The sequence below is a fragment of the Natrix helvetica genome (assembly GCF_964273705.1).
Source record: "Natrix helvetica genome assembly, chromosome: 1".
Classification (NCBI taxonomy): Eukaryota; Metazoa; Chordata; class Lepidosauria; order Squamata; family Natricidae; genus Natrix; species Natrix helvetica.
In genome coordinates, this window is record NC_138548.1 from 70,210,028 (window position 1) to 70,223,534 (window position 13,507).

Consider the following 13,507-nt stretch of genomic DNA (forward strand, 5'->3'; position numbering starts at 1 on the left):
TTTTACCTATGATTTCCATTTTTATTGTTTTAGAAATTTTTGTCTGTCAGGATTTTAATGTTTTAGTACTGTAAGCCATCCAAAGACATTTCAATACGAGATGGGGAGCAAATCAATACTTTTAATAAATAAATAAATGTCAATGCACTGGGGCTGGGGGGGGGAGGGTATGTGGGTGTGGGAGACAGCCCACTCCAGAGGCCAACAACCTTTACAGCTGGAATCCGCATTGCCTTTCTTGGGAAGCAGCAAGGAAGGTTACAAATGGTGATCATGAGTTTCTGCAACTGATTGTAAGTGCAAATCGGTTGCCAAGTGACCAAATCTCAGTCACATGACCATGGCGGTGCTGGGAAAGCCAGAACTCCAAGGCCCATTTATTGGTTCAGATGTAGGTGGAAAATTACTTGTACTCAATGTGCTTTCTACTTGGGCTTCTTTCTTCTGAAATTCAGCCCTTGCAATCTTTTCTCAGTTCAGATCTTCTCGTTTATATTTGCACTCGGCACTCATGGCCACTTTTTACAAATTATAATCCTGTAGATATATGACTGGCTTCTTGGGCAACTTGGTATCCAACTTCTATCAGTAAACGCTAGATCTGTGCAGAATAAGACTACACCCATTCATGACATAGTAGATAAATGCACAGATCTAGCCAGAGTAAATACATGAGACTATCCCCATGAAACTTTTGTCCAGTTACTGTCCCAGACAGTTTCTTGGTTTTCTGAAGAGTTGAGTGAAGTGAAATGAAATGACTGGAAAAAAATGTTTGACTGTGGCCAAAAACCAGAAACCACAACCGAACTTTGGTAAGATCTCATGTTTTGAGACCCCTTCAGTGGCAATACAAACGACAAAGTTCTCCTCTGCAGTTATTGTGTCCATTGATTCAGAGTGAACCAGAATCGTTTAGGAGAGGATGAGTAGAACAAACTCCCTGCAGACACACCGCATAAATTAGAGAATTTCCTTGCAGGTAAAGTAACCTCTGTCTGCTGTGGTTTGGATGCCGAATGGGGAGAGTCCATTTCAGAGAGAGAGGCATTGCTTGGCGTTGCTACTTGGAGTACATTTGATCTTGTGGAGTCCAACCAAGGAAATAGATTGAATCCTCTGAAATACTAAATCTGCCTCCCCCATGTCCTTTCTGGCTTGTTTGAGTGGCATGGGGAGATGTAAGCAGCTAGCTCCAAGAAATCATCTTGGGGCAGACATAATGCCACCTGCCTTTTTAAAAAGGGGTGTTAATACGCTGTCTCCCATTTGGACAATTCTTGCCTAGTTTTGAATCTCTTTCCTTCTTCAAACGTGTGGCGGGAAATTAGCAACAAGAAGTTCCTACATGAAATCTTTCCATCAGGATTCATACTTAATCATGGGGCTGAAATGGCATTGGTTGTTGGAACTTCAGCGGTGGTGGTGGGGAACGCATCTCACATCAGTGTTTCATACCAGTGCCTGTCAGGAAACTGTATGGGAATGATTTTGAAAAAATGTCATTGACCTAAATCTTAAGACAAAAGTCTTTAGTGGGTTATTTTCTCCATTTTGAGAGTGAACCCCCCCCCCCATTTGATTTTTTTCTTTGAGCATCGTTTTTATTCCAGATCTTATTACTTCGAATATCAAGATTGGTAACTTATTTCTCACAGATTTCTTTCGGCAATTCCATTTTATTTTGTGACCACACTATTGTAAACATTCTAAAAAACTTATTTTCGGAGGAATTCTAAAAGTGCAGGAAATATGGTGTAACATACTTTTTCTGGTAACACATGGAACATATTAGAAATGTACAATAGCAGTGAGAGAGGGAGAACTGTTATCTATGGACAAATCTATATAAAAGGGTGCATTTAAGTGCATACTACAGCTAGAGTTGGTATCAACTTTTCCATTTTGAAACTTCTAACTATAACACACATTTTGTATAGATTTTTATTATGTGTGTGGGCAAAGAAATGTAATAGCACAAAAAGATTTCATCATGTAGGATTATCCACATATGTCCACACATAGATGTTTGGTTACAGTGCTTATAGCAGACTATCCCCCCCCCCCCCCTTTCTGCTCAATTCTTGGAGACTGCCTGGACCAGTCCCTGCATTTTCTTGGCAAGATTTTTCAGAAGTGATTTTGCCTCCTTCCTTAAGGCTGAGAGAAAGTGACTCACCCAAAGTCACCCAGCTGGCTTGGTGCCCACGGTGGAATTAGAACTCAAAAGTCTTCTGGTTTCTAGCCTTGTACATGAACCACTGGCTCTAGCAGAACAAATATCTGGCAACCATTCTCACATGACAAAACGTATTTTCAATGCACACCTTGGAAACCAGCAGATTTAAAAGTGTAACAGGCATGGTCCTTCAATCATTTAACTCTTTGCAACCAAGAGCAGTTCAGTATCAGTGGTCACACAATAATGATTTCTACACCAGACAGGTTAAAATGGATTAATGGGGTATTAGCCCTATAGTCTCCCACGGAGCCAGGAATGAAGAAACTCCCGTTTTGTCCGGACTTGGTCTTTAAAATGAATCTGAACTAAGTAAAGTGACTTGAATATTTCTTCTTCTCGGCTTTAGTAATCGTTACCTTTCATTTGAGCAGCATGTTTTGCTTCTGAAATTAACCCACTGGGAAGAGAGAGAGAGGAACCTGCTGTTTTGTATGATCCGTTTTCTCCACGGGCTCTTTAGCAATAAAGACACCCTTTTTTGGCAGGAAGCTGTCTACTTGGCGTAGGTGGATTAGTGGAGGCTGCTGGTGTCTGTTTCTCAGTATTGTTTTTGCAGACTCACTCCTTTTCTTGGCGCTCTCTCTTGTCAATATTTGTAGAATGAGCCAGAACCAGCTGTTCGTAAGAGCTACCAGGCCGTGGAAAGAGATGGAGAAATCATTCGGGTTCGGGATACAGTCCTTCTGAAATCAGGGCCACGGAAGAAATCAATGCCTTATGTGGCTAAGATATCTGCCCTGTGGGAAGACCCCAAAACAGGTACTGAGCACAAAACATAATGGCCAATTGTATGATGGATGTTAACTGTATAATAATGTATTTGTTTACAAAAGATTTGTGGAATTGGGAGGGGGGGAGCTGATAATTGTTCTGCATATTATTCCCTGTGTAACTGTCTACCAAATGCCCAGTATGACAGAAATGTAAAAGGCATATAAATGATTCAGACAATCTATCTGCACACAAGATGGTAATACTTGCAAGCTTGGGTCAAGTCAGGAAGATCCAAGATAGGAAATTAAATTAACCTGGAAATCCAGTTGGTAACCTGTGGAGCTTTCTTTCATTTACATCATCACTTCAGTAAGACAATTGATGCTATAGACATTCTCAGCCATCCAGGTTATGATTGTGGCAAAGGTGCGTTTTCAAAAGGCAACTTGGACTTCATTTTTTTTCCTTTGTTTGATGATGTTTTGCATCTCATCTGAGAAGCCTCTTCAGTTCTGACTGAGTGAACTGAAAAAGCTTCTTGGATGAGAAGCAAAACATCTTCAAGGAAAAACTGTCCAGTTGCCTTTTTTAAAAGTATCTTTGGGACAATATAATTGATGGTGACCCCTAATCATTAGCCCAAGGGGAAAGGAACAGCCTATATCCCCAAATTATCTTTATTTATTATTTTCCTTTCTATAGCAGCATGGCTGCCATAGTACTACTGTATGGCAATCAAGCAAAAAGAAATCAAGTTATCTTCTGTTTCCCAGATGACAGGCTATGGAGGATGTTAGCCTAATTAGAGTTTCAAGACATTCCTGCTGTGGAAATATTTTGTGGGAGCTGCTGTTCCTGATGTCAACTTGGCAAAATCAGTGCAGCTCTTTTTTTAAGTTGGCAAATAGGTACCTTACTACTAAAATTAAAGGCATTTAGAGGCTTCTGCTCTGAAATGAAGGCAAGAGTAATCAACTCTGTCCATGAATTAGATTTTGTATGGGCAAAACTGCCTACTCCAATTGGTCAGTAGTCACCCATACATCACCCCCCAACCCCCAAATACTCCAAAGTGGAATCTTTCTGAAGCTTTTAAGCTTACATTATTTCCTAAGAATCTTTAGATGTTGGTTCTAATAATTGGGGATGTACACCCTGGAAACTGTGTAAACTTGATTTTGCCAAGTTAATATCAACTCTCACAAAATATTTCCACAGCCAGAATGTCTTGAACTTCTAATTAGGCTAACATTCTCTATAGGTAGCACACAGAGCCATCTCTTTGTGGGCACGCCAGCCGTTGCCTCATCCCAGCTTCATTGCACATGCGCACAAGCCTCCCGCCAGCCAGCTGGTCTTTGGGTCTCTGCCACACATGCGTGGGGAGGTGCGGGCTGCATGCGGGAGACGCACAGATGCATTTACCATGTGCTGGGGTGCATGTGCTGGGGTGTGTGTTCACATTGCATTTGGGGACCTCCCCGCACCCCATTTTTGGCTGAAAGGCCTGCACCAACCTGGAAGTCAAAATGGGATGTGGGGCTACATGAGGCCCCCCCACACCCCATTTTGGGCCTGGAAAGGCGCCTACACCAACCTGGAAGCCAAAAATGGGTGAGGGGATGGGGCGCATGTGCGGGGGGAAGGGTCATGTGCACATGCACGGGGTGGGATGCATGGGAGGTCGCACACGTCTTGCATGGGGCGCTGTCACTGCACACGCTTTTGACACGTAATGACAAAAAGGTTAGCCATCACTGCTCTATAGTTGTCATCTGGGAAATGGAAGATAACTTGATTTCTGTTTGTTTGATTGCCATACAGTCGTACTAAACAAAGGCCATGCTGCCAGAGAATTGGAAATAAGAAATAAAAATATTTGGGGGATATAAGTTGTTCTTTCCCCATTAGTTTAGTGGTTAGGGATCTCCATCAATTTATATTATTGATTGAAGTAGATGGACCATTTTCAAAATGCTTTCATTGAAGCCAGTTAGACTATATTTGCATCTCTCCATAACTGAGGATGTGGGAGAAGGGAGTGTACTGTTAAAATGCAACATAAGCAGGCAGTTTGTGGTGCTGAATTTGAATCAGTTCATGATGTTTACAGATTCTCAGCATTATTTCCACATATTTTAAAAATGCAAACAAACCTAGTAAAGCTAGGGGCAAAAAGAAAATTAGAAGGTTTGCAATGGGCACTCGGTTCACATTAACATCTCTTTAAATTGCAAAGCAAGCTGACATTTCTATGGATTGAGGTGGCATGATCTCTGTTCTTGTGCATCTCACACGTTGGGTGATGAGTCTTCAGAGAGTCAGTAATGGAAATTTCTAGAACTGCAGATGGTTTCTTTGGAAGCTTAACATCCAGTCCACATCTGAGAATGTTCTCCATTGCGTCCATTAGTTTCTTTCTGGCACTTTAGCATTATCTGGATTCTTCCCTTCTCAAAAATGTGCTTAGTGATTCAGATGTCATTTTACTATTTTGGTTTGCTCCCCTGAATCTTTCACTGAGGTAAGGTTTTGAAGGAGTCCTCTGCAGATGTGGGGCAAAGGCACCCTTCAAAAATGATGCTAGCAAATTGCTCCGCACCAACAACCATTCTTTCTGTCTGCTTAGACTAAGAGAGGCTCATGTCATAGAAAGCTGTCTTGATTGTTAAATAAGCTTGAAAACACCATTTGCTCAAGTGTCAGGCTCTGTTTACGGGAGAAGGTCATTCTCCTATCTGTTTGGGCTTCAGAGATAATGACATTGGAAACTATGCCAGTCACTTCAGAATCAATAGCTCCATTTTGACCTTCAGTGCTAACTACTCTTATGGGTTTCAGACTCAACCTGTGTGCTGATCTTATACCATTTTTTTTTACTATTTCAAGCAAGTTACTGAATTTCCCATTCCAGTTATTTGTCCGGTGATCTTCCTGATTAAAAAAAGTCTTCAGTACGAAGTCCCTCTTTGATACTATATTTTTGGGGCCTCATTCAAATGCATCACTTGAGAGGATTCATTTGCCATAGCCATCTCCTTGCCTTCAGCTTTGATAGAACCTGAATGGTTTTCTAATGCAGAGATTCAACAGACAAGTTGCCAAGAAAGCATGTTCTTCTCCATCCAGGTCATCCTGTTCTCACTAAGAGTTGCCAGGAACTTCCTCAACTCTTCCAATTATGGCTCCTCTAATGAAGGATTTTTATATAGATATCCTGTTAGAAATGTATACACGCATTCTCTATTTTTCTTCCTGGAATTGTTATCTTCCCATGCAATGTGACCAGTGGCGTCATTTAAGGAGCAGATTTCAACGTGAATTCTACCAATCTGCCCCATTGGACATCACCACTGATACCTTCAAACTTTGCCTGCATATGTTCACTCAAATTCTGAAGATTATCACTTTGACAGTTTTTCCACTTAATCAGACCACCTATTTCACTCTTTCATTTATTTCCTGACTCAATAGCATCTGTTTCTTGAATTACAAATTACCTTGAGAACATGCATGGAATTTAAGGGTATTAATACTATCTTCTCTTTTAACACTTGATGCCAAATTCTATTATTGTAGATGCTTCTCAAATCTCAGGCTTACTAAATCTAGTGTATTGAAGGAGAGGCTGTTACATCAGAGTCCTGTGTTCTTATTATAATTTGAATAAGTAGTACAATCTCTTTAAGGATTTGTTTGTCATTTTCCCTTATTCTTCATGTTAAGGTTCCAGAGTTTTGCAGTAAAGTCAGCCACATATATTCTAGTCTTCAAAGCTTTTAGTTCAATTATTTCTTTAGAGACGATAAAAGAGGTGGATTTAAGAAACTGAAACACTTCAACGTGATAAAATCTAGATGATGATTCTTCAAAACCTCCTGCCTTTACTAAAATTGGTTTGTATTAATTGGTTTACAACATGCCTGTTCTCCCATTACAAAAGTTACAACACAGGAAATACCTTTTAGTAGATGTTATTTTCTTTAGTTTCTAAGGTGTACCATGATTACTCATCTCTGTCTTCTCATTATCTAAATATACCTGTCAGAGACATTTGTTGCTCTTTTTAATCCATCTTTGAAAACAGATCCACAGAATCCTTCATCTTCTCCATCTCTCAGGCTTTGAGATGTCTTATTTGCATTTTTGCTGTATTATTTCCCTTCATAGGGGCAATTCTAGATTCACACCGACCAGACTACTCTGGAAAAATGCTGTAAGCATTCCCCAGCTGGCTCAATAAATACCGTGACTAGTGGATTATGGCAGTTTCTATATCAGGATTTTGTCCATAAAGCTTTCTGTATTTAACTATTCTCAGTTATAACTCCCACAATCATCATCTGAAAAGCTGACTTTGTCACCTTTGGAGCTTACACTTCATTCTTGTGTAGGGTTGAATCTTCTTGGATGATTCACAACCGACATCCCCATCATAGTTGAATTACCCACTGTAAAAGCTTCCTAATTAATGAATATGGGTATCACCTGTTTGCTTCTCTTGTGTTAATCATCTAGAATGCTTGGCGTTCTTCAACAATGTACAAAATTCAGTCCTGTGTTTTGGAATCTGATGGACTAGCTGTTTTTGTATATCAACAAAAATGCAGAACTCGCTCCTCATTCATGTTGCAACTAATCTAGGATATCAGTGTTTAATCCACAAGACATTGCCTAACTGTCCCACAATAAATAGTTCTCCTAACACATGACAAGGAAGGGAATTAACCCAACAACCCTTCAGATAGCAGCATTGGTTTTTTGCAGTTCTCTTTCCAAGTAAGGATTATTTCTCACAACTTGACCGAAGAGTGCTTATACTAATAAAGAGGCTTCTTTTTCCACTTGTATTTTGGCGATTGGAACACTTCAGTGTTCATCACAGAGTATATTTAAATTCTAATTTTTTGTGGAGTCAGCAAAACTTTCCTTATATTTTGTACATATGTATTTAGCAACCATTTTGTCTGCCATATAGAAGTGATCGTTTCTTGCTTGGTGTTCTCTCCTTTTATCAATGATATCATTTCATCTTACTCTGTTAAATCACCATTTCGTCATTCGTCTCTTGTCTTTTCCTGTTGGATTGCAAAACTCAAACAACAGTTCTATAGCTTCTTAACTTTAAAGTTGTTACCAGTTACGTCAGCTTGCACTCCTCGTTCCGTGAGTATTGACCAATTCTGTTTCTGATTTAACAAAGAGTTTTGTTAATTTTTTTTTGCAAAACTCACATCAGCCTTTTTCCTCCAAGCTAATTTCTTTTGCCGTCCAAGCAAACACAATCCCTTTGAGCAATCCCTTTGCTTGCAGACATCAGTCAGACTTCGGCCAACTATGCTGGTTGTGCTGCTTCCTTTCATCCTTCCTCTCAACTGCTTCTGTGATGTGAGGAGCCCATGAAGAGTTTCCCAGTGTCAGTGCAAACGATTTGCCAAATGAGTGACAGTTATAACTCTGCTAAATTTGGTGAGGGAAAAAAAAACCTCTTTGCTATCCCATGGTCCAGCAAATCTTCTACAGCCTTTGCCTCCCAGCCAATCAATGGTATACTAAGTCGTGTTCTGGAATCTTTCTTATTCTCTCATTTTCTGTGTTTTGCAAAAACTGCCCTCACCATCCTACCTGCAGCTTCAAGAGCTGTTCCTTCAGTGGAGGTGGGAGGATGGGCAACTATTTGGAACCTTTTTCTCATGTTATAAACTTCTGGAGTTAGATTTCATATAAAACCAGCAGGAGGTTGTAGACTGTGTGGCCTTCATTAAACATCATTATCTTGATATCAGAATTGGAACTTCATTGAGGGCAATGATCCCCCTTTTGTTCAATTACTCAAATTGTGTTGCACAAGGAACTATGAGAATAACATTTTGCTTATACAATCCACACACCACCTTTGTTCAAGTAGCCTGCACTTTTTTTCCTATTTTGTTCTTCAATCTGGGGAAACTGAGATAGGTAAGAACTTCCCACTGAAAACAACCCCTGCAGCTCTCACTGGCTTCTAGTGTTGGTTATGCACGGAGGCATTTCCTATATGTATGAATGCATTAGTGAGCACTATAAGAGGTAAGCAGACTGTCTTTATGTTCTACTTTATGCTGGTGTGTTAAGAGTATTTTAAAAAGAAAAACTACTTTATTCCTTTCTAGGGGAATTGATGATGAGCCTCCTGTGGTATTATAGACCAGAGCACACTCAGGGAGGCCGTAATTCTAGCATGCATCAGGTGAGTATTTGGCTATGATGATCAGGAATGGAAATCCAGAACAAACAAGCCAGCAAAGTCTGCTTGATGTGATGGCACTGATGTTTCTAATCCTCCTTTAACCACTTATTTGCAAAGAAAAGGACGATCATTTTATGTTCCTGCTTTAATAAATGCTTAGTGTTTATTTTACAGTTGGGCCATTGTTTCTAGACATGGGAACATTTCCATTGTTCCATAAGTGAAATTCAGCAGGTTCTGAAGAACTGGTAGTGGAAATTTTGAGTAGTTCAGAGAACCGGCAAATACCACCTCTGGCTGGCCCCAGAGTGGGGAGGGAATGGAGATTTTGCAGTATCCTTTCCCTGGAGTAGGGTGGAAATGGAAATTTTGCAATATCCTTCCCCCAGAAATGGGGAGGGAATGGGGATTTTGCAATATCTTTCCCCTGCCATGCCCACCAAACCACGCCCACAGAACCGGTAGTAAAAAAAAAATTGAATTTCACCACTACATTAAAGGCTGACACATTTATTGCTTTGGGTGTTTCTACTGTACCAAACTAACATAGCTGCCCTCTGGAATAAGTTGAGAAGTAATTTGAGTGGCAAGGCATTTAAAGACTTTCCATTACCTCACCCCAAACATTCATAATTTTATAAACAATCCTAAATTATGCTGAAAGTGTCCTTTTATCTCTGAATTTGTTACAGAATAGTTCTTGTTCATATTTTAAAGTTGGCTTTCCTTCACTTTAAGACATGAAAAGCTATGGAAGTGTGCCCTTTCAAAACTGCAACGTTATCTTTAAAGGCTGGATTTTTTCCCCTTGCTAAGAACTATAGTATACTGTTACAATGCTATTTTCCCAGATTAATGTTTTATAGTACAATAAATGTAGAGGTTCTCTATCATTGTGGTAATTTTAGCACATCTACATGTTCTTTTTCTCTGTTAAGACTTCGGATGTAGGAAAAATTGCTTTTTTCAGTAGCAACATTCTGTCATCTCTTCCCCTCTCCCCATCTAGCCATTCCTATTATTAAATGTAATTTTAACTGCAATGATCTGATGGGATGATCCAACCAGCTTTGATGCCTCCAGATCCAAAATTTCTAGACTAACCCAGCGAAAACATGAGTGCCGTTGCCTTTTAGTTTAAAATTGAGCTTTGAGGGAGTGAGAACTTTGAAGAAAAGGCCATAATTGATTTGAAGTGTTGTCAGGTTGATCCCAGAAATTAAAATATAAGAGCTACTTGAAAATGAAGTAGTCTTCTGGTCAAATTGTATAAGCAAATGAATAGGCAGTTGAGGGCTGTAAAATATCTGTGCATATTTTGGCAGACCTCCATTTTAGCTAGATACTTTACATTTCATGTAAAATATAAATACTAATATGTAATCTATTTCAATTAAATTTCTTTCTTGGCTCCCTCAAAGAAGTGCTGTTTTTTCATGTACACATGAAATGCTTGGTATAACAATTATATAACTTAATGTATTGATAGGTTATTGTAAACTCTCTCATAAATGAATGAGAATAAGTACTGACATTCACCTCTTTTTCCCTACATCAAAGGAACCAAGGTGAGGTGGAAATTACGTATTAGTCCTTAACGTATGCAATTAAACTTCAAAAAACCTGATACACTATATTGCCAAACGTATTCGCTCACCCATCCAAATAATCAGAATCAGGTGTTCCAATCACTTCCATAGCCACAGGTGTATAAAATCAAGTCCCTAGGCATGCAGACTGTTTTTACAAACATTTGTGAAAGAATGGGTCGCTCTCAGGAGCTCAGTGAATTCCAGACTGGAACTGTGATAGGATGCCACCTGTGCAACAAATCCAGTCGCTCCTAAATATTCCACAGTCAACTGTCAGCTGTATTATAAGAACGTGGAAGTGTTTGGGAACTACAGCAAATCAGCCACGAAGTGGTAGGCCACGTAAACTGATGGAGCGGGGTCAGCGGATGCTGAGGCGCATAGTGCGAAGAGGTCGCCAACTTTCTGCAGAGTCAATCGCAACAGACCACCAAACGTCATGTGGCCTTCAGATTAGCTCCAGAACAGTGCGCAGAGAGCTTCATGGAATGGGTTTCCATGACCAAGCAGCTGCATCCAAGCCATACATCACCAAGTGCAATGCAAAGCTTCGGATGCAGTGGTGTAAAGCATGCCGCCACTGGACTCTCGAGCAGTGGAGACGCGTTCTCTGGAGTGACGAATCGCGCTTCTCCGTCTGGCAATCTGATGGACGAGTCTGGGTTTGGCAGTTGCCAGGAGAGCGGTACGTGTCTGACTGCATTGTGCCAAGTGTAAAGTTTGGTGGAGGGGAGATTATGGTTGGGGTTGTTTTTCAGGAGCTGGGCTTGGCCCCTTAGTTCCAGTGAAAGGAACTCTGAATGCTTCAGCATAACCAAGACAGTTTGGACAATTCCATGCTCCCAACTTTGTGGGAACAGTTTTGGAGCTGGCCCCTTCCTCTTCCAACATGACTGTGCACCAGTGCACAAAGCAAGGTCCATAAAGACATGGATGACAGAGTCTGGTGTGGATGAACTTGACTGGCCTGCACAGAGTCCTGACCTCAACCCGATAGAACACCTTTGGGATGAATTAGAGCGGAGACTGAGAGCCAGGCCTTCTCGTCCAACATCAGTGTGTGACCTCACAAATGTGCTTCTGGAAGAATGGTCAAACATTCCCATAAACACACTCCTAAACCTTGTGGACAGCCTTCCCAGAAGAGTTGAAGCTGTTATAGCTGCAATGGGTGGACCGGCGTCATATTGAACCCTATGGATTAGGAATGGGATGTCACTTACAGTAAGTTCATATGCGAGTAAAGGCAGATGAGCAAATACTTTTGGCAATATAGTGTATGCTATTAAGTGCTGGGATAGGACCAGAAAGATCCAGGTTCAGGGTTCAAATCTACCCTGGATGTGAAAGTTCACTTTGGCCAAGTGTTGTTTCTCAGATAAACTTACCTCAGGATAGTGCTTGTGAGAAGAAAATTAGAAGAAGGAATGCTTTGATGCCACCTGTAGCTCCTGAAGTAAAAGCAGGATATACATTTACTAAACAAACAAATATGTTCATTATTGCTATGTTGCAACTTAGAAGCCAGCTAACTGGACACTTAGTGCAATATCTCATTTTAAAAAAGCAGAGACTAATATTGCCATCAGTAGCCTTGACATATCTTTTTTGCTTTTAAACCAGCCCTGTTAATAAAACATTAGATTTAGATCCCACACTAGTATCCTAATCCCTGGGGCCTTCAGGGAGTAAATATATTCTTTGATTGAAGTGTGCATCTTGGTGATGAAAAGTTTGCCTCACTTAGTATATGGGCTCAGAAGATTATACTCCAGAAGGTAAACGAAAAACTCACACTCTGAATGCTTTATATATGACTTGAAAATGTAACCATTAATGTTTAAATCATCACATGTTGCTCTCCTCATACAATCGACCTACTTCTTGGTAGAACTGGGCTTAAAGATGTAACCTGAAGAGCATGTAGACATACGATGTATACTTTAACACACCACAGACAAAAGCAAGCGATAGAAGAATGTTCTTGCAGACTCTGATCCCCCTGTACGCTTTCTTGCAGAATGAGATCTTTGCATCCCGACACCAGGACGAGAACAGTGTGGCCTGCATAGAGGAGAAGTGCTATGTTCTGACCTTTGCAGAGTACTGCAGGTAGGTGGTGCTCTTTCCATGCTTGTTTTACGGTCTCTGTGCTCCATCAGAACAGTTCCAGAAGACGGTTATTGTTACTGGTAGGGTGCTCTCTCCCTCCCCCCCTCTCTCACCCTCCCCATCTCTCTGTGGTTTCTGGGGCATCACAGATAGTTTCAGTAAGCAAATTGAATTTTCCTCTTATTTACGGGGCCAGAATGACACAGACAGACAGCAGACGATCTATAGACACGTTATAAGCAAGCTATTGTGGCATTTTCACAGATATCCTAATGAAATCACCTTGGCTTTTTTTTTCCAGACATTTTTTTGATATGCCTACTTGTATAGCCATACTTAGATCACTAAAAGGGTTGATCTATGTTTTGCACCAGCCTCAGCATGGGCTGTAGGTTTGGTAGTTCAGCATATATGGAAGGTCCCAGATTGCCTATTCCTGATGAAGGCATAGCAGTAAAAAAAACATACAGAAGCACAATTGACCCTTCCAGTCCAATTATTTGCCCTTTCAGCCGGATGTATTGATTTTGCTGTATTTTTGTGAGTTTTGATATTTTGTATTATGCATTAGTTATGCACCATCCACTGTCATTTGGCAGTGTACAAGAACTACGAGAT

General features: G+C 40.5%; 1 protein-coding gene across 4 annotated transcripts in view; it reads left to right on the top strand.

Annotated features, from left to right (window-relative positions):
• BAHD1 (bromo adjacent homology domain containing 1) overlaps positions 1–13,507 on the top strand; it is a 79,223-nt gene that overhangs the window by 60,853 nt on the left and 4,863 nt on the right. For all 4 annotated transcript variants that reach the window (XM_081938984.1, XM_081938983.1, XM_081938981.1 and 1 more), the window contains exons 4-6: positions 2,842–3,001; positions 9,109–9,185; positions 12,798–12,889. In XM_081938984.1, coding sequence (XP_081795110.1) covers positions 2,842–3,001; positions 9,109–9,185; positions 12,798–12,889 — 329 coding nt within the window. The remainder of the gene's footprint in view (positions 1–2,841; positions 3,002–9,108; positions 9,186–12,797; positions 12,890–13,507) is intronic.